We start from the raw sequence: 26,292 nt of genomic DNA, 5'->3' as shown, positions 1-26,292 counted from the left end.
TTACCACGTGATCAAAGAACTCACAGTTGCGAGGCAGATCACCACGAAAAAAGTTGCAATCATCCCAGATCCTGTATTGCCTATAGTTTCCGAGTATGCAGGAGGAATTTCAGTCTTGCCTACAACAAAACATAAATAATCATTATGATGATGTCTTCATACATTGGAAATATTATATAGGTGTATATTTGTAGGCCTGTTAGTTATTATATCCTCAGAATGCTTCTCCTTATGGAAGCAACGCATGGACATAAGCGCAACGCAAGCGATTTGACCAATCACAAGCGAATATTTGGATAATTAACCTTGGTTCCCACTAGAACGTAACGCAAGGACGTAAACGCAACGCAAGCGTTTTAACCAATGACAAGCGAAGTTATAGACAGTTAGCAATCACAAGCGAATAAGCCATCGCTTGTGATTGGTCAATTCACTTGCGTTGCGTTACGTCCTTGTGTTGCGTCGCTAGTGGGAACCACGCTTTAGTTACGTGGCCCTTACGTCGTTGCGTTAACGTCCTAGTATGAACCAAACTTAAGTGGTTTGACCAATCACAAGCGACCGATTATTCGAACTTTTGCTGTCATTGGTCAACCCACTTTGTTGCGTCTACGTACTTGCGTTGCAGCTCTTAGCTAAATCAACAACACAAATAAAATAGACCTCACTGATATTACCTTTGCATTTACACTTATCACAGATATGTTCGAAATTGTGTTGCTCACAAAATACTTCACACATGAAATCTGGACAGCCCGGAACAGCTAAAATAAGTATTTGTAATTAATATTATTAATTACATCGTTGGTAATTAGGCCTATTGTATCACTTATAATACTTCTTTAGTTCAATTGGCCTGTTTACTAGGATTGATTTAGATATGCGCACATCTTGTTATTTCTCTCATCATGATCGGAAATAAATAATTTTACCTGGTTGGTCGAGCGGTTCCATACAAGCACGCCCGCACCCGTTTGAACAACACTTAAAGGAACCGGTACAATTGGAGTCAGACGTACATTTCTCGGCACAAATTCCAAAATCATCTGTTTTGACTTTGGGACAAAAACCTTTCTTTGGAACTATAAAGATGTAAAACATTAAATGTATTTCATAACTGCTTACAACCAACATACAGTAGTCCAAATTGCACATTTAATAGGCCTAGGTATAATTGTAATTGAGATCCTTCGGTTAACCCAAGGATTATTGATGTAGGAGAATACAATGATCCTAGTGAATCGCAAATGGAACAGCTATAGTATTATATCGGATTATTTAGTGAATAGCAATCAATGGGATGGAAATATAACAACTGAGAATGAGTTTGAGAGGTCAAAAACAAAAAATATATAATTACGTTTGCATTCACAGATATCGCAGCCATTTTCATCTTGTTGGAAACCGTGTTCACAAAACATCCTACACATTACTTCTGAACACATCGGATTTGCTGAAATATGTAAGATTTAGGATTATTTTATTTCTTTAAAAAAAGTAATACTAAATAATTTATGTTGTAATATAAATATACTTACGTTTACATTGACAGATATCGCAGCCATTTTTATCTTGTTGAAAACCGTGGTCACAAAACATCGCGCACATAACTTCTGGACACATCGGATTTGCTGTAAAAACAAGTGGAATTTAAAAACAACATGAAATCTCGACTCTGCGGAAAACTAAAAACTATTTGTTAAAGACACGTAACTAATAATATTTAGTTTATATAGCAATACAAATATATTTACGTTTGCATTGACAGATATCGCAGCCATTTTCATCTTGTTGGAAACCGTGGTCACAAAACATCAAACACATAACTTCTGGACACATCGGATTTTCTGAAATAAAGGCAAAACTTTAGATTTTTTTTATTTCTAATCAAAAAACAATTAATACTTTATATTTTATGTTGTAATCAAAATATAATTACGTTTGCATTGACAGATATCGCAGCCATTTTCGTCTTGTTGGAAACCGTGTTCACAAAACATCATGCACATAACTTCTGGACACATCGGATTTGCTGAAATAAAGGCAAATTTTAGGATTATTTCATTTCTAAAAGAAAAATAATTAATAAAATATACTTTATGTTGTAATCAAAATATATTTACGTTTGCATTGACAGATATCGCAGCCATTTTCGTCTTGTTGAAAACCGTGATCACAAAACATCAAACACATAACTTCTGGACACATCGGATTTGCTGAAATAAAAGTAGAATTTTAAAAAACCATAAAATCTCCATATTGCAGAAAAAAGACTACATTTTCTATTGTATCGTTGTATAATCTATTAGTAGATACAAATCATAAAGTAAATACCTGGTTCTGGTTCCATACAAGAGTGTCCACATCCATTTGAGCAGCATTTTTTAGTTCCATTACAGTTGTCATCTCCGCTACATTCTTCAGCACAAATGCCAACAGTGTCGTTAGCAATAGTAGGACAACTTCCCTCTTTAATAACTGTAACGTACATTTAAAAAATGAGTGGTTTTGTTCTGGTATGAATTTTAAGATTCATAATTTATGTTTATCAAAATAATATCTTTTCAAAATTTATCAAATACAATCAAGATATATTTTTACGTTTGCAGTGACAGATATCGCAGCCATTTTCGTCTTGATGGAAACCGTGATCACAAAACATCATGCACATAACTTCTGGACACATCGGATTTGCTGAAATAAAGGCAAATTTTAGGATTATTTCATTTCTAAAAGAAAAAATAATTAATAAAATATATTTTATGTTATGATAAAAATATATTTACGTTTGCAGTGACAGATATCGCAGCCATTTTCATCTTGTTGGAAACCATGATCACAAAACATCATGCACATAACTTCTGGACACATCGGATTTGCTGAAATAAAGGCAAATTTTAGGATTATTTCATTTCTAAAAGAAAAATAATTAATAAAATATACTTTATGTTGTAATCAAAATATATTTACGTTTGCATTGACAGATATCGCAGCCATTTTCGTCTTGTTGGAAACCGTGATCACAGAACATCATGCACATAACTTCTGGACACATCGGATTTGCTGAAATAAAGGCAATTTTTAGGATTATTTCATTTCTAAAAGAAAAAATAATTAATAAAATATACTTTATGTTGTGATAAAAATATAATTACGTTTGCACAGACAGATGTCGCAGCCATTTTCATCTTGTTGGAAACCGTGTTCACAAAACAACAAACACATAACTTCTGGACACATCGGATTTGCTGAAATAAAGGCAAATTTTAGGAATATTTCATTTCTAAAAGAAAAATAATTAATAAAATATACTTTATGTTGTAATCAAAATATATTTACGTTTGCATTGACAGATATCGCAGCCATTTTCGTCTTGTTGGAAACCGTGATCACAGAACATCATGCACATAACTTCTGGACACATCGGATTTGCTGAAATAAAGGCACATTTTAGGATTATTTCAGTTCTAAAAGAAAAATAATTAATATTATATACTTTATGTTGTGATAAAAATATGCTTACGTTTGCATTGACAGATATCGCAGCCATTTTCGTCTTGTTGAAAACCGTGTTCACAAAACATCAAACACATAACTTCTGGACACATCGGATTTGCTGAAATAAAAGTAGAATTTAAAAAAACCATAAAATCTCCATATTTCAGAAAAAAGACTACATTTTCTATTGTATCGTTGTATAATCTATTAATAGATACAAATCATAAAGTAAATACCTGGTTCTGGTTCCATACAAGAGTGTCCACATCCATTTGAGCAGCATTTTTTAGTTCCATTACAGTTGTCATCTCCGCTACATTCTTCAGCACATATGCCAACAGTGTCGTTAGCAATAGTAGGACAACTTCCCTCTTTAATAACTGTAACGTACATTTAAAAAATGAGTGGTTTTGTTCTGGTATGAATTTTAAGATTCATAATTAAATGTTTATCAAAATAATATCTTTTCAAAATTTATCAAATACAATCAAAATATATTTACGTTTGCATTGACAGATATCGCAGCCATTTTCGTCTTGATGGAAACCGTGATCACAAAACATCATGCACATAACTTCTGAACACATCGGATTTGCTGAAATAAAGGCAAATTTTAGGATTAATTTATTTTGTTAATAAAAATAATTAATACCATATAGTTTATTTTGTAATAAAAATATATTTACGTTTGCACAGACAGATATCGCAGCCATTTTCATCTTGTTGGAAACCGTGGTCACAAAACATCATACACATAACTTCTGGACACATCGGATTTGCTGAAATAAAGGCAATTTTTAGGATTATTTCATTTCTAAAAGAAAAAATAATTAATAAAATATACTTTATGTTGTGATAAAAATATAATTACGTTTGCACAGACAGATGTCGCAGCCATTTTCATCTTGTTGGAAACCGTGTTCACAAAACAACAAACACATAACTTCTGGACACATCGGATTTGCTGAAATAAAGGCAAATTTTAGGATTATTTCATTTCTAAAAGAAAAATAATTAATAAAATATACTTTATGTTGTAATCAAAATATATTTACGTTTGCATTGACAGATATCGCAGCCATTTTCGTCTTGTTGGAAACCGTGATCACAGAACATCATGCACATAACTTCTGGACACATCGGATTTGCTGAAATAAAGGCACATTTTAGGATTATTTCAGTTCTAAAAGAAAAATAATTAATATTATATACTTTATGTTGTGATAAAAATATGCTTACGTTTGCATTGACAGATATCGCAGCCATTTTCGTCTTGTTGAAAACCGTGTTCACAAAACATCAAACACATAACTTCTGGACACATCGGATTTGCTGAAATAAAAGTAGAATTTTAAAAAAACATAAAATCTCCATATTGCAGAAAAAAGACTACATTTTCTATTGTATCGTTGTATAATCTATTAATAGATACAAATCATAAAGTAAATACCTGGTTCTGGTTCCATACAAGAGTGTCCACATCCATTTGAGCAGCATTTTTTAGTTCCATTACAGTTCTCATCTCCGCTACATTCGTCAGCACATATGCCAACAGTGTCGTTAGCAATAGTAGGACAACTTCCCTCTTTAATAACTGTAACGTACATTTAAAAAATGAGTGGTTTTGTTCTGGTATGAATTTTAAGATTCATAATTTATGTTTATCAAAATAATATCTTTTCAAAATTTATCAAATACAATCAAAATATATTTACGTTTGCATTGACAGATATCGCAGCCATTTTCGTCTTGATGGAAACCATGGTCACAAAACATCATGCACATAAGTTCTGGACACATCGGATTTGCTGAAATAAAGGCATTTTTTAGGATTATTTCATTTCTAAAAAAAAAAAAAATTAATAAAATATACTTTATGTTGTGATAAAAATATAATTACGTTTGCACAGACAGATATCGCATCCATTTTCATCTTGTTGGAAACCGTGTTCACAAAACAACAAACACATAACTTCTGGACACATCGGATTTGCTGAAATAAAGGCAAATTTTAGGATTATTTCATTTCTAAAAGAAAATAATTAATAAAATATACTTTATGTTGTAATCAAAATATATTTACGTTTGCATTGACAGATATCGCAGCCATTTTCGTCTTGTTGGAAACCGTGATCACAGAACATCATGCACATAACTTCTGGACACATCGGATTTGCTGAAATAAAGGCACATTTTAGGATTATTTCAGTTCTAAAAGAAAAATAATTAATATTATATACTTTATGTTGTGATAAAAATATGCTTACGTTTGCATTGACAGATATCGCAGCCATTTTCGTCTTGTTGAAAACCGTGTTCACAAAACATCAAACACATAACTTCTGGACACATCGGATTTGCTGAAATAAAAATAGAATTTAAAAAAACCATAAAATCTCCATATTGCAGAAAAAAGACTACATTTTCTATTGTATCGTTGTATAATCTATTAATAGATACAAATCATAAAGTAAATACCTGGTTCTGGTTCCATACAAGAGTGTCCACATCCATTTGAGCAGCATTTTTTAGTTCCATTACAGTTCTCATCTCCGCTACATTCTTCAGCACATATGCCAACAGTGTCGTTAGCAATAGTAGGACAACTTCCCTCTTTAATAACTGTAACGTACATTTAAAAAATGAGTGGTTTTGTTCTGGTATGAATTTTAAGATTCATAATTTATGTTTATCAAAATAATATCTTTTCAAAATTTATCAAATACAATCAAAATATATTTACGTTTGCATTGACAGATATCGCAGCCATTTTCGTCTTGATGGAAACCGTGGTCACAAAACATCATGCACATAAGTTCTGGACACATCGGATTTGCTGAAATAAAGGTAAAATTTAGGATTATTTTATTTCTAAAAGGAAAATAATTAATATTTTATACTTTATGTTGTGATAAAATATAATTACGTTTGCATTGACAGATATCGCAGCCATTTTCGTCTTGTTGGAAACCGTGGTCACAAAACATCATGCACATAACTTCTGGACACATCGGATTTGCTAAAATAAAGGCAAATTTTAGGATTATTTCATTTCTAAACAAAAAACAATTAATACTTTAAATTGTATGTTGTAATCAAAATATAATTACGTTTGCAGTGACAGATATCGCAGCCATTTTCATCTTGTTGGAAACCGTGGTCACAAAACATCATGCACATAACCTCCGGACACATCGGATTTGCTGAAATACGAGTAAAATAAAAAAAACTTAAAATCTCCTTATTGCAGGAAAAAGACTAAATATTCTATTGTATCGTTGAATAATCTATTGATAGATACAAATCATAAAGTAAATACCTGGTTCTGGTTCCATACAAGAGTGTCCACATCCATTTGAGCAGCATTTTTTAGTTCCGTTACAGTTCTCATCTCCGCTACATTCTTCAACACATATGCCAACAGTTTCGTTAGCAATAGTAGGACAACTTCCCTCTTTAATAACTGTAACGTACATTAAAAACAACGAGTGGTTTTGTTCTGGTATGAATTTTAAGATTCATAATTTATGTTTATCAAAATAATATCTTTTCAAAATTTATCAAATACAATCAAAATATATTTACGTTTGCATTGACAGATATCGCAGCCATTTTCGTCTTGTTGGAAACCGTGTTCACAAAACATCAAACACATAACTTCTGGACACATCGGATTTGCTGAAATAAAGGCAAATTTTAGGATTATTTCATTTCTAAAAGAAAAAATAATTAATAAAATATAGTTTATGTTGTGATAAAAATATATTTACGTTTGCATTGACAGATATCGCAGCCATTTTCGTCTTGTTGTAAACCGTGATCACAAAACATCATACACATAACGTCTGGACACATCGGATTTTCTGAAATAAAGGCAAATTTTAGGATTATTTCATTTCTAAAAGAAAAATAATTAATAAAATATACTTTATGTTGTAATCAAAATATATTTACGTTTGCATTGACAGATATCACAGCCATTTTCATCTTGTTGGAAACCGTGGTCACAAAACATCATGCACATAACTTCTGGACACATCGGATTTGCTGAAATAAAGGCAAATTTTAGGATTATTTCAGTTCTAAAAGAAAAATAATTAATATTATATACTTTAAGTTGTGATAAAAATATGCTTACGTTTGCATTGACAGATATCGCAGCCATTTTCGTCTTGTTGGAAACCGTGTTCACAAAACATCATACACATAACTTCTGGACACATCGGATTTGCTGAAATAAAGGCACATTTTAAGATTATTTCAGTTCTAAAAGAAAAATAATTAATATTATATACTTTATGTTGTGATAAAAATATGCTTACGTTTGCATTGACAGATATCGCAGCCATTTTCGTCTTGTTGAAAACCGTGTTCACAAAACATCAAACACATAACTTCTGGACACATCGGATTTGCTGAAATAAAAGTAGAATTTAAAAAAACCATAAAATCTCCATATTTCAGAAAAAAGACTACATTTTCTATTGTATCGTTGTATAATCTATTAATAGATACAAATCATAAAGTAAATACCTGGTTCTGGTTCCATACAAGAGTGTCCACATCCATTTGAGCAGCATTTTTTAGTTCCATTACAGTTCTCATCTCCGCTACATTCTTCAGCACATATGCCAACAGTGTCGTTAGCAATAGTAGGACAACTTCCCTCTTTAATAACTGTAACGTACATTTAAAAAATGAGTGGTTTTGTTCTGGTATGAATTTTAAGATTCATAATTTATGTTTATCAAAAAAATATCTTTTCAAAATTTATCAAATACAATCAAAATAAATTTACGTTTGCAGTGACAGATATCGCAGCCATTTTCGTCTTGTTGGAAACCGTGTTCACAAAACATCAAACACATAACTTCTGGACACATCGGATTTGCTGAAATAAAGGCAAATTTTAGGATTATTTCATTTCTAAAAGAAAAAATAATTAATAAAATATAGTTTATGTTGTGATAAAAATATATTTACGTTTGCATTGACAGATATCGCAGCCATTTTCGTCTTGTTGTAAACCGTGATCACAAAACATCATACACATAACGTCTGGACACATCGGATTTTCTGAAATAAAGGCAAAACTTTAGATTTTTTATTTCTAAACAAAAAACAATTAATACTTTATATTTTATGTTGTAATCAAAATATAATTACGTTTGCATTGACAGATATCGCAGCCATTTTCATCTTGTTGGAAACCGTGATCACAAAACATCATGCACATAACTTCTGGACACATCGGATTTGCTGAAATAAAGGCAAATTTTAGGATTATTTCATTTCTAAAAGAAAAATAATTAATAAAATATACTTTATGTTGTAATCAAAATATATTTACGTTTGCATTGACAGATATCGCAGCCATTTTCATCTTGTTGGAAACCGTGATCACAAAACATCATGCACATAACTTCTGAACACATCGGATTTGCTGAAATAAAGGCAAATTTTAGGATTATTTCAGTTCTAAAAGAAAAATAATTAATATTATATACTTTATGTTGTGATAAAAATATGCTTACGTTTGCATTGACAGATATCGCAGCCATTTTCGTCTTGTTGAAAACCGTGTTCACAAAATATCAAACACATAACTTCTGGACACATCGGATTTGCTGAAATAAAAGTAGAATTTAAAAAAACCCATAAAATCTCCATATTGCAGAAAAAAGACTACATTTTCTATTGTATCGTTGTATAATCTATTGGTAGATACAAATCATAAAGTAAATACCTGGTTCTGGTTCCATACAAGAGTGTCCACATCCATTTGAGCAACATTTTTTAGTTCCATTACAGTTCTCATCTCCGCTACATTCTTCAGCACATATACCAACAGTGTCGTTAGCAATAGTAGGACAACTTCCCTCTTTAATAACTGTAACGTACATTTAAAAAATGAGTGGTTTTGTTCTGGTATGAATTTTAAGATTCATAATTTATGTTTATCAAAATAATATCTTTTCAAAATTTATCAAATACAATCAAAATATATTTACGTTTGCATTGACAGATATCGCAGCCATTTTCATCTTGTTGGAAACCGTGATCACAAAACATCATGCACATAACTTCTGGACACATCGGATTTGCTGAAATAAAGGCAAATTTTAGGATTAATTTATTTTGTTAATAAAAATAATTAATACCATATAGTTTATTTTGTAATAAAAATATATTTACGTTTGCATTGACAGATATCGCAGCCATTTTCGTCTTGTTGGAAACCGTGGTCACAGAACATCATGCACATAACTTCTGGACACATCGGATTTGCTGAAATAAAGGCAATTTTTAGGATTATTTCATTTCTAAAAGAAAAAATAATTAATAAAATATACTTTATGTTGTGATAAAAATATAATTACGTTTGCACAGACAGATATCGCAGCCATTTTTATCTTGTTGGAAACCGTGTTCACAAAACAACAAACACATAACTTCTGGACACATCGGATTTGCTGAAATAAAGGCAAATTTTAGGATTATTTCATTTCTAAAAGAAAAATAATTAATAAAATATACTTTATGTTGTAATCAAAATATATTTACGTTTGCATTGACAGATATCGCAGCCATTTTCGTCTTGTTGGAAACCGTGATCACAGAACATCATGCACATAACTTCTGGACACATCGGATTTGCTGAAATAAAGGCACATTTTAGGATTATTTCAGTTCTAAAAGAAAAATAATTAATATTATATACTTTATGTTGTGATAAAAATATGCTTACGTTTGCATTGACAGATATCGCAGCCATTTTCGTCTTGTTGAAAACCGTGTTCACAAAACATCAAACACATAACTTCTGAACACATCGGATTTGCTGAAATAAAAGTAGAATTTAAAAAAACCATAAAATCTCCATATTTCAGAAAAAAGACTACATTTTCTATTGTATCGTTGTATAATCTATTAACAGATACAAATCATAAAGTAAATACCTGGTTCTGGTTCCATACAAGAGTGTCCACATCCATTTGAGCAGCATTTTTTAGTTCCATTACAGTTCTCATCTCCGCTACATTCTTCAGCACATATGCCAACAGTGTCGTTAGCAATAGTAGGACAACTTCCCTCTTTAATAACTGTAACGTACATTTAAAAAATGAGTGGTTTTGTTCTGGTATGAATTTTAAGATTCATAATTTATGTTTATCAAAATAATATCTTTTCAAAATTTATCAAATACAATCAAAATATATTTACGTTTGCATTGACAGATATCGCAGCCATTTTCGTCTTGTTGGAAACCGTGGTCACAAAACATCATGCACATAACTTCTGGACACATCGGATTTGCTGAAATAAAGGTAAAATTTAGGATTATTTTATTTCTAAAAGGAAAATAATTAATATTTTATACTTTATGTTGTGATAAAATATAATTACGTTTGCATTGACAGATATCGCAGCCATTTTCGTCTTGTTGGAAACCGTGGTCACAAAACACCATGCACATAACTTCTGGACACATCGGATTTGCTAAAATAAAGGCAAATTTTAGGATTATTTCATTTCTAAACAAAAAACAATTAATACTTTAAATTGTATGTTGTAATCAAAATATATTTACGTTTGCATTGACAGATATCGCAGCCATTTTCATCTTGTTGGAAACCGTGGTCACAAAACATCATGCACATAACCTCCGGACACATCGGATTTGCTGAAATACGAGTAAAATAAAAAAAACTTAAAATCTCCTTATTGCAGGAAAAAGACTAAATATTCTATTGTATCGTTGAATAATCTATTGACAGATACAAATCATAAAGTAAATACCTGGTTCTGGTTCCATACAAGAGTGTCCACATCCATTTGAGCAGCATTTTTTAGTTCCATTACAGTTCTCATCTCCGCTACATTCTTCAACACATATGCCAACAGTTTCATTAGCAATAGTAGGACAACTTCCCTCTTTGATAACTGTAACGCAATACATAAACCGAATTCAAGTTATCAACTGTAAATAGCTCTCAATACCACTTTTTAAAATAAAATAATGAGAAATACACAAGAATAGGCCCTACCTGGAATTGGCGCCAAACACACGTGACCACACTCATTGGAACAGCACTTCATAAAACTGGCACATTCACCGTCACCTGTGCACTGTTCTACGCATGCTCCTGCAGTTCCATTGCCTGGTATTGGACAGTCTCCATGCTTGATGCCTTTTTTTACAAAATTGAATAATTTTTATGATTTTGTACAAAACATTCTTTCATAAGCTTGTGATTTGCGACGACCGATCTAGGTCAGGTCAGGTCAATCGATGTGTGTCGTTGGTCGTCTGCTGGATTTACAAACCGCCAAAACATGTGCCACACATTGAACTGTGCAAGCATTACCATTGCCCATCTATGTTATGACTTGATTGTAATCGTAACATCATTTTGATAAGCAAAGTTCTAAATAAAAGGCGATTGTGACCAACATGTTGTTGTTTCTTTATCTTTTCACTATTTTGACTTGATAACTTAGATTTTTGACCACGAAATTAAACGATAAAAGCGTGGAGAAATTAAGTAAAAAATAATAAAATACAAGGTATGAGGTAGGCCTATTTAAATATCAATCAAATAAATTACGCGTACAAATTACATCAGTGGCATTTTCGACAATTTATTACATCTTCACTGCTCATTTTGTATGATCGATTTATACATTCTTCTGCCTATTATACATAAACTTGACCTTTTTTCTTTTACCTGTTATGTACAACAATCTATAATGTTTACCATTCTATCAAGTGTACTTACTCACTTCTTTAAATATGCGTAGATGCACGTGAACGATTTCAAACTATGACTGACAATGAAAGAACAACCTTTTGAAAATTCTCTAAGATATAATTATATAATAATCGCGTACAATTCAAGTTGAGAGAACTCATTTAAATTGCGTAATGATACCGAGACGCGCAGCAGTAAATAATATTAGATTTTAAGTGTTAGCGTAAGCGTAAAAACGCAGTACGGTATAATCAAGTATTTCAGATTTTCCAAATATGTTCTTAGATTTATAACGTTACTTCTTTAGATTATGTTTGATTGATATAAATCGATTATGATGATTTTTCAATTAATGCCTATAAAGTTATAAGCATGTATTCATTATTATCCGGCCGATCCGGTATCCCGAAGCACAAGATTTATAATATCGTTTGGCTTGACTTTGTGAAAGTTTAAAAATGAATTTTCAAATATCTCTAGAGTTTAACAATTTTACATTTTTGTAAAAATCAAAATTCACAGTATCGCTTGACTTAACGTTTTTTATTTTATTTTTATTTGATTTACTCATTTAGAATCCATTCAACAATACATTTTAAATACATAAACAAAGAATAAATACAAAAAATGGGATTTAAAAATATATAAAAGTGAAATAATATCAAAGTGAATGGATGCAAGGACGACCCATGAAATCGACAAGTCAATGCACTTTCTACGATTGTAATGTTGTCTGGACGGTAAAAATATATATAATATAAACAGGAAACCTACTTGTACCAAGACCGAACGATGAAACTACGAATATTAGCAGGAAAACTATATTTCTGACGTACATAGTGAGAACAATTCTGGAAACACTGTGCATTTATCAAGTTGCAGTTCTATACTGAACTTATTGACAATATCAGGAGCAAAGTAAACACTTATTTATAATACTACCAAGTTTATATTACTTGTACACAAATGGAACGGATAGAGTCGTAACAATAACAGTGGTATAATGTGTGGATGGTTCCATCCGGTGACGTGCGTCGCCCTTTTTCTTTGTTATGTTTGACTACTTGAGAAGTAAGTAAAAATATTGGAATAATAAAGTTCATTATGGTGAAATTACTGTCAACTTCGACCCACTACCATTACCTTTAAATGATATTTTCTGCCAACTGATTGATCTTTCAAATTTGTTGACATTTCAAAATCATGGTTCTGTTAAAAAAAAAATAATAGTATGAAGTAGATCATAAAATAAAATATGGGAACAAAAATTGTTCAACCGACCGTGTCCAAAAAAATATTTGAACTCTTCTGGTGGTTGGTAATATTACCGTATGCTATTCGAGTCAGTCCTGTTCAACTAAACAAGCAAAGTAAAACTAATATATCTTATAAATATAAAAATAATACAGAACAATCATAATTAATATAATAATAAATAAATATACAAAACACGCGAACGGACACGAAGGACAAATTGTGATAGAAATTTGTAAATTCAGAGTACCGAAAATAAAAAAAAACATATTTTACTGTTTTAGTGATTGAAAGGGATTACACATAACTTGATAATAAAGCGTGGTTCCAACTAGAGACGCAACGTAACGCAACGACGTATTGACGCAAAGTGCTGCAAAGTCGTAGGTTTGATTTCACGCAGGCGCGGGCAAACACAATTATTGGAAGGGTATTTTCTTAATACGTTGTGTAGGTTGATTGATTGAAATATATATTTATACTGGGTAACCTCTTCAGTCAAAGACTGGTCTCCCAGAGGGCCCAGTTGGTGATCAATGGCTGTGATGTACTAATACACCGGGGTAACCCCCTACTCGTCTCGAAAGATGTACTAGGTTCTTTAAAGTGCACACGAGCAAGTTGTGTACACTGGACCTACGGTTTATAGTCCTTATCCGAGAAGACTCGTTCTACCACCAGAACCATGGAGTGAGTGAGCCTCGAACCCCTGCCGATGTTATGGCTACGTGATTACGGTTCCACTGTCTTAACCGCTCGGCCACTCACCCACACGTTGCGTTACGTTGCGTCGCTAGTGGGAACCAAGCTTTAGTGTTGTTGACAAGCCCGTATAAGCCAGAATTTTTACATGGGCAAATATAACCATGAGCAAAGTATAAATAGTTAGGCCTAGTTAGCATCACATCTGCTGCTAGACTAGTTTAAAGCGCACTCGCTATGGGCTTAGATGTTGGTGTTACAGAAAGTTTCATCATGGCGTCTATTGGTCTTTAGTCTATTGGTTCTAGACCGAAATTTATAAAAAGATAATTTATTGGCACATACATTCCTCCAAAAAAGGTAAGCTATACATTTTCTTTCTTTTTTTCGATCCAATTTTTGGTCAAAGTGGATAACTATTAAGTGACTTTAAAATGGATGTATATAAAAAAAAATATTATTTTTCCAGAGGACAATACATCTTCAATGCTCACAAATTAATTGAGTATTTTGGACAAAAATAAAAAAAAAACTACAGACTCTGGGCAAGTCTAATTCGTCTTGTGTAGACATTACGTACACTTATCGTTTACATGGTGTATCAAAGGTTGAACATCATGGTCATCGTCGTTTTAATTTTGTATTTCAGTATCAACGGTGGGCGGTTTACGTTTTAATATCCTTCCGTTTCAAATATATATTAATTAGAGAAAGGCAATCTAGATTGTCTTGATTAGAGAATGTTTTCGGAAATCCGGCATTTCCAAGACATATACATCATTAGGAACAACAGTTAGGAAGTGACAGGATATGTGGACACCTTTGCTTAATCATGGTGCTAAGTTCATACAACATAGTTACTACCTATTGACTATGGTTTATAGCTCCATGGTTTAATTCACACTACAAGGAGATTCTAACATTCATGAGCTCTGATTTGATGAACGTACTCATACATGCGCAGAAACAGTCACGTTCAATTCAAGCGAATATCTATCACGTTGTAAAACAAGCGACAGGCAATGAAATGTCACTGTCCGTCAATGTCCCTACTTTTAAAATGTGTGAATACACCGACTAATCAGTTCTCAACACTACATTCTTTCAATGTGCTCTTAACCAAACACAATGTGTTCAAAATTCGACCGAGAAAACCCGACAGTTTAAACTCTGTATGGATTGTATTACGAAGAACCAAAGTGAAATAAATATTATAACAATTAAACAAGAACAATAAAATTAGGCATAATTATTAGACTATATACCTGTCATTGCGGTAACAATGGGCCATGGAGCTGTACAAAAACACATTTCGATCTTAACAATTAAACTACAAATACACACCAGTACTCACCTTGCTAACTGACGAAGAAAGGAGGACACAGCAAACAGACAGTACAAATACCGGTACAGCATTTTTATTGCATTAGTGTCTTGTAAAGGCCAATTTACACAGAAAACCTTTAGCTTGTCCCACGTAAAATCTGTATCTATCCTGAGCGGAATACCGTGTAGCTTGTCCCACGTAGAATCTGTATCTATCCTGAGCGGAAACCGTCCATCCTCTCCGCGCTTTGAGTAAATATTCATAAGGAAACATAGATTCTATATTTCTATTACCGTTACCGCTCGTCTGTGTAAGTTGGCATTGCAACTGCTGCTACACAGCATCGACTTAATCTCAATATTCAAATCAGCTGAGTACAGGTGTTATATTAAGCACATGACTACCCTGGCGTAAACTTCAAAGGGAGCAATGCTGCCGTCATCATGAAACATCCTTAAAACCGGGTTGGTTCCCAATAGGACGCAACGCAAGCGCTTATGACGTTGGGTTACGTCCTAGTGGGAACCAAGCTTTACTATTATCTTGCATTGCCATGGTATTCAACTGCTCAGCATCTTATAAATACAAAGGACGTGATTTAACAGTTAAGCCCATATAAAGATATAGAGAACTCGAGATTTTGATGGGTTGTTTACGTCATCGATTGATTGATAGGCATGGTCAGTTATAGTAGTATATATAAAATATAATATAGTAATATATTATATACCCTTTTTGCTAAATCATGAAAACCATATGTAATGCCCTTAATGTCATCACACCCACCCTGATTTTCTTGGCCTTTCTTAGTTATAATTGATAATAACATAGGCTTACATAAACACAGTAAACTACTGTATGCTTGCTTAAAAACTTTATTGAAGGAAGTAGTATAGAAGAAAACGATATAATGTTTCATATAATTATTAAACTATGCGTAACTATGCGTAACTATGCGTAACTATGCGTAACTATGCGTAAAACTGCGTAAAGCATTCAACAAATATATAGAGCTTGTTAAACTTGTTAAAAAAAGTCATATTTATATTATATTTCTGTTGTAAAAACTGTGTTCAAGTCACTCCAGCCCAGTATGTCTGCAATTGAGTTGTGAGCATCCACTTAATCTATAAATAAACCAAACCACGTTTAAAACATGAAACGTGAAAAACAAAATCGGAATCTAATATAGAGAATTGAAAATGAAATACCTGACTACTTGTCATCCACAAAATTGCCACCACTTCCACTGTCTCCACTACCTTCAGACGTGTCTGTTAAAAATGTATAGAAGATAAGGATTTTAAATATATGATACAGTTTAAAAATAAGGTTTAAAAAGGTTTTGTTATTGTTATCTAACGACTACCAAATTCGCATGTTTATTTAAACAGGCCTACGTTAGGCATCTGTGTTAAACTGTCAAATATTCCAATCATATCAATAGGCCTATAATAACAGATATATAACAAATATTATTAGCCATATTTGCAAGGTGGATATAGCTAAAAACAAACTATTTCAACCAGCATACCTTCCATACAAACATGTCCACAACCGTTGGAGCAGCACTTTTTATCGCCATCGCAGTCATAGTCTTCGGAACACGTGTTAACGCATGTACCCACAGCTTGACCATCCTGTACGGCTGGACAGCTCCCAACTTTGACAGCTAAGATACAAATTACCATTTTGTAAACTTAAACGTTTCTTAGTTTTCAGTTAAATCAGATTATTATACCCTAATGTTTATAAAACATTGTTGTATATAGCAATGCTGAATCCATCATTATTGTTTTTGATAGGCCAATATAAATATAAATAGAGAATGAACGTACCTGGAGTACAAACATGTCCACAACCATTGGAGCAACACTTGCTTTTGCCACCGCAGTCCAAGTCTTCGGAACATTCATCAACGCATGTACCAACTTGACCAGCCTGTACGGCTGGACAGTTCCCAACTTTGACCGCTAAAATATAAATTACCATTTAGCACTTTTTACTAGTTTTCACTTAAATCAGATTACAAAATATTTTAATTATGGCGACAACATCATTATGTTTCTGTACCAAGAGAAATTCCATATTGTTTGTATAGGTAAATATATAAACAATTTACTAACGTACCTGTCGTACAAACTTGTCCACAACCGTTGGAGCAACACTTTTGGCTGCCAGTACAGTCGTAATCGTCAGAACACATGCTAACACATGTACCAACTTGACCATCCTCTACTGCTGGACAGGTTCCAACTTTGACCGCTAAGATACAAATTACCATTTAACAATATTAACCGTATGTGTTTACTCGTTTTTATTTAAATACTTTGGTGGAAACATTTAATTAAGCAATCTATCAATAGGTTGTTTGTTAGGAGAAATTCCAGTTTTTGTTTCTTATAGGCCAAGCAAAGAGGGTGTCACGAAACCTAAGACCACAAAAGCTAAGACCCCCTAAGACCTAAGATCACAAAAGCTAAGACCCAAGACCTAAGATTACAAATTCTAAGATATACTACAGCTTAAAAACAATACTTGTTTATCCATACATAATTTTAAACACAGTAGGTTTCATTTATTACCATAAATATAATTAAATACTACCGCAAAACATAGATAAACTCACATTATTTTCGCCCGTTGAGTAAATGTCTATTTTTTTCTTTACAACAAACAAACTTGACGGGTTGTTTGTTGGTATATATTTACTCCATTGTGTTGGTTCAGAGGATTTTTTTCTTACGCACCTGCCTTTCTTGTATTTTGACTCCAAATTTGTTGACTAAATTTATCCTGAATACCACACTTTAAAATTAGGATTTATAGGTACTTTCAGAAGGAGAAACACATAAAAACAAATAAATAAGTCCTTTAAATTGATGATTTTACAGACATGTTTCTTTGTATACTGTAAATCCTCGAGCTCCCCCACACACATGCTCAATGTTTTTGTTTCTATGGAGCGCCAAAAGAGCAACAATAATAGTACAAGTATAAAAACAGAAAGAAAACGAAACAAATCATGATCTTTAAATTGAAATTTATTTGCCAGTATTTATTTCTTCGTACTTGCATGAATATACTATTATCATTACAATTTTAATTTTACATTGTTCCATCCACACTGTAGATGGACTCCACAGAGTTTTCAGCCCTCTATATAATTTTTGCTCTTTTGACGTTCCATAGAAACAAAAACATTGAACATGGGGTAGGCCTACTGCTACTGTACTGTAGGCTAGTCATGCGAAAATTCGCAAACAGTTTGTGTGCGAGAAAAACGTCTGTAAAATCATCAATTTAAAAATGTATTTGTTACTTTTTATGTGATTCTTTTTCATAAAAGTGCCAATTCAAAGGTGTGGTATTCAGAATAAATGTTGGGAGTTAAAATACAAGGCAGGTGCGAAAGATAAATATTTGTAATCTTAGGTCTTGGGTCTTAGCTTTCGTGATCTTAGGTCTTAGGGGGTCTTAGATTTCGTGGTCTTAGGTTTCGTGACACCCAAGCAAAGACCTAGCCTACCTGTCATGCAAACTTGTCCACAACCGTTGGAGCAACATTTGCTTTTCCCCTCGCAGTCTAAGTCTTCGGAACACGTGGTAATGCATATACCAGATTGGCCTTCCTGGACTGCTGGACAATTTCCAACTTTGACAGCTGAAATAAAAATTATCCTTTTAGCAATTAACCGTATGTGTTTTAAATTACTCGTTTTTACATAAATCAGATCACTTTGAGAGAAAACATGGCAATGCTGTTGTTGAATCCATCATTATGTTTCTTTGCTAGGAGAAATTCCAGTTTTTGTTTTTGATAGGCCAAGGAAAGACCTAGCCTACCTGTCATACAAACTTGTCCACAACCGTTGGAGCAACACTTGCTTCTTCCCGTGCAGTCTAAGTCTTTGGAACACGTGGTAATGCATATACCAGATTGGCCTTCCTGGACTGCTGGACAATTTCCAGCTTTGACGGCTGAAAAAAAAAATATTATTTAGCAAACTATAATGTATTTCTCTCTTTTTTTCTTCTGATGAAAAATGAAAATTATTAAACAAATGTGAATGTTTCTCTATTTTTTATTTGTCTGTCTGTCTGTCTGTCTGTCTGTCTATATATCTATCTATCTATCTATCGTTCTATATATATATATATATATATATCTATGTTCATGTTTATATGAATATCTAATGCTGTAATATATCAGTGCTTTACTATGAGCCATTCTAATAATGATATACCTATATAAACAATTTAGTTAGTTGTTTAACCGGCATCCGTACCTTCATGACAAACATGGCCACAACCGTTGGAACAACACTTTTGTGTGCCTTCGCAGCTGTAGTCTCCAGAACACATCTCAGTGCAAATACCAACTTGTCCATCTACTGCTGGGCAGTTTCCAGCTTTGACGGCTAAGGTAAAATCACCATTTAGTGTATTCATGCGGTGTTATTTTTGTTTTCCTTTCACAGATGTATTTCTATAATATGCCTACACCTAAGTTGACAGTTAGTTTATTATATGAAATGTTTTTTATTCATGCCAGTGTTGAATCTAGTGGGTTTTTTTATGAGCAATTCCATTACATACCTTCCTTACAAACATGTCCACAACCATTGGAGCAACACTTTTGGTTGCCTTCGCAGCCGTAGTCTCCAGAACACATCTCAGTGCAAATACCAACTTGTCCAGCCTGTACGGCTGGACAGCTTCCCACTTTGATGGCTAAAATACGAATCATAATTTTTACAGCAAACATGTTTTCAGTTAAATCAAATCACATTGACTTTTCATATAATATTTCATTATAATATTTATTTTGGTTTATATAAAATGTCTTAATTATGCTAGTGATGAACCCAGTAGTGAACACAGTAGTATTTTCCTATTAGCAATTCAAATAATTTTGTTTTCAATAATTTAACTTACTATACCTTCTCTACAAACCTGCAAACAGCCGTTGGAACAACACTTCTTATTACCATCACAGTCGTAGTCTAGAGAGCACGCTTCACTACACATGGCAACCCCATTCGGCGCTGGACAACTTCCCACTTTGACAGCTAAAACAAAAAATAATGTTTTTATTAATTGTATCAAGCTTTGTTTTCAATTAAATCCAATCGCATTGTTCTTTTTTTATGCACACACCAGCTACAATATGTTCAAATTTACTTGAGCCATTAGGCCTTATGCTGCTTGTTGTGAGCATCTTGAATTAAAGGCATATTTAAGCACATTTTTAAATGATTTAACTATAGCAGCCTACCATCTTTACAAACATGTCCACAACCGTTGGAGCAGCACTTTTTATCGCCATCGCAGTCCAAGTCTCCGGAACATTCGCTAATGCATGTACCAACTTGACCATCCTGTACAGCTGGACAAGTTCCCTCTTTGACGGCTAAAATACAAATCAACATTTAGCAATACTTATTTATTCAACTTTTTTTTTACTCTAACAGCTGCACTAGCAGTACAGCTGAATTGAAGAGGTCCAACAAAAATAATACAAACATATACAATTAAACATCAAATTACATACAGATTATTTAAAGTTAAAACATTTTTTAAATATATGGCAATGTATCAAGTGGTATTTTGCTTTTTTTATAAAGCAATTTAAATTATTGTTTTTGATAATATCTTAACTGACATACCTTCTCTACAAACTTTTCCACAACCGTTGGAGCAACACTTTTTGTTGCCAAGGCAGTTGTAGTCTCCAGAACACATGCTAACGCATATACCAAAGACCCCTTCACCTACGGCTGGACAGCTTCCAGCTTTTATGGCTAAAATAAAAAAATATTATTTGGCAAACTATAATGTATTTCTCTCTTTTTTTTTCTTCTGATGTTTATAAAGTGCATGATGGTGTTAGTAATGAATCCAGTGAATTTAACGAGAAATTCAAATTTTTGTTTCGTATTTTAAGGAATGGATCTCTTGATTTAGGCCTAATAATTTGTTAATAGTTAAACTAACATACCTTCCTGGCAAACACGTCCACCACAGGCGTTGGAACAACACTTTTCATTGCCTTCGCAGTCGCAGTCTTTGGTACATACGCTAGCGCAAATACCAACTTCTTCATCATCCGGTGGTGGTGCTGCTGGACAGCTTCCCACTTTGAGGGCTAAAATAAAATAACTATCTTCAGCAAACTTAAGGCCAACTCAGACAGCGTCGTGCGACGTGTCGTCTCGTCGGGAGAAAATGTTTAAAGTTCTCACAACGACCTAAAAACTATGATCGAGATCGCAAAAATAGTTATTTTTTGTAGCGTGAACATATTACACTATAAAGTTTTGGGTAAACTGCCTTGTTTCACTCGAACTTTTACACTTTATTGATGTTTATTTAGTTGTATTTCATTTCCACATAAAAAACATACAAAACAAAAAGAGAAAAAACTTCACCAGAAAATTAACAATAGCATTTTCCACCAAAACAACCTAAAATATCCTAAACTATCACAATTTGTTTTAGTACCACTAATTCCTTACACTGAAGAAGGTGTAACTACAATACTGAAACATGTCTGTTTGTTCCGTATATAGTGGTAGTCCTAGCCTATACTGTATGTTAATACATGATACAAACATAATTGAAGCACATGACGAGACAATACTAGCTAAACATGTTGGCATCTGAACTCAAAGATAGTGCGATAAAACCAAAAACGCAAAAGAACAATGTAAATGTAAACATATTTTTAACACTCATTGATAAGTTAAGAGCAAATTATTTTTTTTAAATTACGTTGATTCAAGAGTAGGCCTAAACGGTTATCTGTAATATTTCTTCGTATACTCATAGGTACATTGGATAATACAATGTCACATGCATCACATGTGACGGTTGTGGTATGTTACAGTTGATAAAGGTTTATGAGCTATAATACAGTTGTCACATGTGATATATAAGTGACACTTTATTATATAATTTGCCTATGATACTGGAGAAATTGTAAGTAAGAGTATCGAGAATCATCTAAAATACGATTTTCTTACCTGAAGCTGTGCTAAATGTGAACACGAATAGCAGAAACACTATGCAACAATTGCTGTTCATCTTGAGACGTCTTCTTCTCTTTTGAACAATACGAACATCTGTCATCACTTATATACTCATGAGGTACATTTATTATGACTTTTATAATTTTCAGAGAACTTTATATGATACGATTCTACATATTTACTTAATAATATAAAATACTTAATAAGTTTATTACTTTTACACAGACGGGACCGACAAAGGGAACAATCATAAAAAGAAATAAAATGTATTTGTAGGAAAGAGTGTACTTTCACTCTTCCCGGGTAGAGATATTTAGTTCATCCAGCACTTCGCATTTCTTCTTTTGTTAAGCTTTCGTTTACACGAGTAACGAGGGTCTTGTATTGAGATAGTAAGTTCATTAGGACAGCATTTATAGCCGTAAACCTTACCACAGTATCAATAATGTCGCTAAATTAGTTAGTTATATTCATTTTTTATTGGTATCTCTGCATTGTTCGCCTTCATTCACGAGCCAACAAAACGTAAAGGAGAGAACACTTGAAAGTCATAATCTTGAAATATACATTATATAAACACTCCATATTTCTTGCCAAACAATGTAAAATTATTAAACAAGCTTATTGAAACTTCAGATAACTTTCATTTAGTTTATGTACATGTATCCTTTTTGAGGTATTGATGAAATGAGAAGACGACGGCCGCGGCCGAAATTGTTGAGATTGTGCTGTATCACCCACTTACGTGACAATCAATCGCTGATTCCATAATCCACTAACGTAACAACCTAACCACTAACGTATTAAACGTTTAACCACTAACGTAATAAACTTTTAACCACTAACGTAATAAACTTTTAACCACTAACGTAATAAACTTTTAACCACAATGTAACAAAATGTATCATGTTTCAGTTTCAATTATTTTCAGTTGTTTTTTCTATTTCACATAACATATTTTATATACATTTGTAATGATAAATATTAAATAACAATACATCATATTACGATTGTGTGTGGAGATTTCAATAAACCATAATGGCTTTAAGTCTGAAGCTCCAGATAAAACAAACAATATGATAATGGCTGAGATAAACAACAACAATGCACTTTAAATTAGTTGTTTGGTGTGAGATCGTTAAGATCCACCAGTTCAATTTCTAAGGGCTTTCTTTTGAATATTAAATAAATAATGATTTTAGATGTCTCAGAGCTCGTACATGGACATAATGTGTGCATTTGTCAACAGTTTAGCTCAATCAATGTTGCAATAGTTTAAGTATGGTAAAATAAGAGTGTTGTAGAGTGAAAATCATTATACGGAGTATGTGTGTTTGAGTTTAGAAAATATTCCAACATTTCTTGATGCAGTAAATGTTGGCAATATAAACACCCCAGTTTAATTGAGTGTCAGTGTCAATTATGGATGTAATTGGATGATTGTCAATGACGATATCTGGAGGTAATATGTCATTTATTTTAATGTCACATAATAGTTAGGCCTATCCAATAGTTGACCAATAATTGGATCGTAAAAAAAATTATTATCTAAAAAACTGTTAAATTTAAAGCAAAAAATAGTCTGCCAGTTGAATTGGTTGAATTTAATCTTTTATTTTGTCATTTTATAAGTGAAAGCATGTTTTTTTTTTCGTTTTTTAAGTAAGTGATTAACTTGATTAAAACTACAAATCCTTTTTAAACCTATTTAAAGCCTGATTTAGTTAATCTTCATTTTTTATGTTTTTCGGTGACAATACATCTTTAATGTAATGACAGCAAGCCTGTTAATCTTTACTGAAGTTCTGCTGTGTCTATACTTTAAACTGCTCGTCCGTCAAATCTCACGACCGAAATGATTCGGGATCCAACGATTAAAAAGAGTAGCGACGAACAGTCGACGGTCGGACAGATAAGCAAAACGTGTTCCAAATAAAGTTGAGAACTTTAAATGAAATAAGAAAGCACACAAGCGACGGTAAAAATACGGTATTTTGCTGCATTGATGCGTCTTGTAACACATGATACGCATCGTCGACTTAAATTCAAGTGTTATATTAAGAACATGGTTACATTAATCACTACCTAGACTTGCGTTAAGTCTGGTTTTTTTATGTTAGTCCACCAGTCGGCTTTTTTATTTTTGTCTGAAAACTACAAGCCCAAGTATAGTAGTAGTAGTAGTAGTATACGTATGAAACACGATATGTGCTAAAATATTTATATTTTTATTAATATTAAATCAAAACTTCGTCTAGAACCACTGCCGTAAACTAAAAACATCCTTTATACACTTCAAAATCGTCTTCTCCTCCACAGTTCCTACTCATCACTCTTATAAAATTATGTTAGGGTAAAGAGGAAGAGAAAAGCGCTCAGAAACTGATCGAAATACTTGACGAAATAAAGAGAGCGATAGAGGGTGTGCTATTTATTTGTTCAGCCCATTTTGAAGATAGATAGAGTTTTGTAACGTCAAGTATTTTACTAAGTATAATAAATCAAGCTCGCATAAACCAGAAACTGAGCGAAATACTCAGTGACAAAATGCAGATAGCGATAGAGGGCATGCTAATTAATAGTAACATTGTGTGACGTCAAGGATTTTACAAAGTAATAAATCAAGCTCTCAGAAACCCGAAATACATTTCAAAATCCAAAGAGCGAGAGAGGGCGTGCTGTTTAATTGTTCGGACCATATTGAAGATTTTTTACGTCATCAATATATTTATTTTCTTGTAAATCAATAGTCATGGTCAGTTTGTTAAGATGACTAAAAAAATGTGATGTGCCCTTCTATGGCCACGATGACGTTATATCATTACTGTACCATAATTAGGACACGTCACACTTTTTTGTTAATAGTTTTGATAGTGTAGACAGACCTTTAAATCACGTAAGGAAAAATAACACACTGTACAATGTAACGTTGTTAGTACGTGACGTCATCACACTTGTCCAGCCTGATGATCCGGGCTTTTCTTATTTACAATTAAAAATAAAAACACAGTACACATGCTTGATTGATAACGTTTTATTGAAGAAAATAGTATAGGAAAGATAATCGTAAAAAAATTCATAAAATTTACTTGAAACTATAAAATGAATATATTTATGAGTTATTAGTTTGAAATGATTGTGTATTTTGTTTTTAGTACTAATCTAATTAAAGCGCTCAACAAATATAAAGAACTTGTTAAACTTGATAAAGTTCAAATTCATATTATAGTTCTGCTGTGAAACAGAAGAATTCTTTCAATTATTATATTCATCAGTAATTTTTGATTAATGTCAAATTATTATAATGTTTACTAATCTATGAAACAGAAAACAATATTTATCTTTACGTTTACAAAAACGTTGTAGGATATACAGTGTAGTAGAACATTCAGAAAACATGTCGTCGAGTCGTGCAAACCCAATATGCTACAAATAAATGAAACAATATTTTAATTAAGTACGGAGTTTATTCAAGTTTTAGTAATTCGGTTAATAATACTATTATTATTATTATTATTATTATTATTATTATTATTATTATTATTATAGACGTGAATGATTAGAAGCACAAAGTGTGAAACCCACATCATCTAGGTTGAGGCCTTCAAACCTACCTGACCTGACGCCAAAGATTATATAGCGCCGCTACGCGGCGCAAGATAGGTAACTGTTTCCAAGCTCCTATCTTATAACATTACGCGCCCAGTAAATCCATGGACTGATGGAT

At 32.7% G+C, this 26,292-nt stretch overlaps 1 protein-coding gene across 1 annotated transcript; it reads right to left on the bottom strand.

The window, feature by feature from the left end:
• LOC140043496 (uncharacterized) lies at positions 1 to 22,665 on the bottom strand. The gene is made up of 63 exons (XM_072088013.1): positions 22,560 to 22,665; positions 21,536 to 21,682; positions 21,204 to 21,338; positions 20,813 to 20,947; positions 20,478 to 20,606; positions 20,134 to 20,268; positions 19,824 to 19,955; positions 19,394 to 19,515; positions 19,064 to 19,295; positions 17,665 to 17,799; positions 17,373 to 17,507; positions 17,069 to 17,206; positions 16,751 to 16,808; positions 16,265 to 16,272; positions 11,547 to 11,690; positions 11,299 to 11,442; positions 10,906 to 10,977; positions 10,723 to 10,815; positions 10,458 to 10,601; positions 10,247 to 10,339; positions 10,063 to 10,155; positions 9,879 to 9,971; positions 9,694 to 9,786; positions 9,510 to 9,602; positions 9,245 to 9,388; positions 9,033 to 9,125; positions 8,849 to 8,941; positions 8,665 to 8,757; positions 8,482 to 8,574; positions 8,297 to 8,389; positions 8,014 to 8,187; positions 7,821 to 7,913; positions 7,637 to 7,729; positions 7,453 to 7,545; positions 7,269 to 7,361; positions 7,084 to 7,176; positions 6,818 to 6,961; positions 6,609 to 6,701; positions 6,425 to 6,517; positions 6,225 to 6,334; positions 5,977 to 6,109; positions 4,949 to 5,092; positions 4,738 to 4,812; positions 4,554 to 4,646; positions 4,370 to 4,462; positions 4,185 to 4,277; positions 3,984 to 4,093; positions 3,735 to 3,867; positions 3,524 to 3,616; positions 3,340 to 3,432; positions 3,156 to 3,248; positions 2,971 to 3,063; positions 2,787 to 2,879; positions 2,602 to 2,694; positions 2,335 to 2,478; positions 2,124 to 2,216; positions 1,940 to 2,032; positions 1,755 to 1,847; positions 1,539 to 1,631; positions 1,361 to 1,453; positions 933 to 1,082; positions 678 to 764; positions 1 to 119 (listed from the first exon to the last, which is right to left on the bottom strand). Exons 1-63 carry the CDS (start codon positions 22,663 to 22,665, stop codon positions 1 to 3), a joined length of 6,894 nt encoding a protein of 2,297 aa, XP_071944114.1.
• Positions 22,666 to 26,292: the final 3,627 nt, after the last annotated feature.

This window comes from Antedon mediterranea, chromosome 3 (genome assembly GCF_964355755.1).
Source record: "Antedon mediterranea chromosome 3, ecAntMedi1.1, whole genome shotgun sequence".
NCBI classification, from domain to species: Eukaryota; Metazoa; Echinodermata; class Crinoidea; order Comatulida; family Antedonidae; genus Antedon; species Antedon mediterranea.
The sequence above is the reverse complement of the archived record's forward strand: the minus strand, read 5'-3'. Positions and strand labels throughout refer to the sequence as shown.

Excerpts from the sequence above, each read along its gene's own strand:
- LOC140043496 (XM_072088013.1), bottom strand. The coding sequence starts at position 22,665 with ATGACAGATGTTCGTATTGTTCAAAAGAGAAGAAGACGTCTCAAGATG. Across the intron at positions 8,942-9,032 it reads CGATATCTGTCAATGCAAAC|CAAATCCGATGTGTTCAGAA; the intron begins GTAAGCATATTT and ends CCTTTATTTCAG. Across the intron at positions 765-932 it reads GGAACCGCTCGACCAACCAG|CTGTTCCGGGCTGTCCAGAT; the intron begins GTAAAATTATTT and ends TACTTATTTTAG.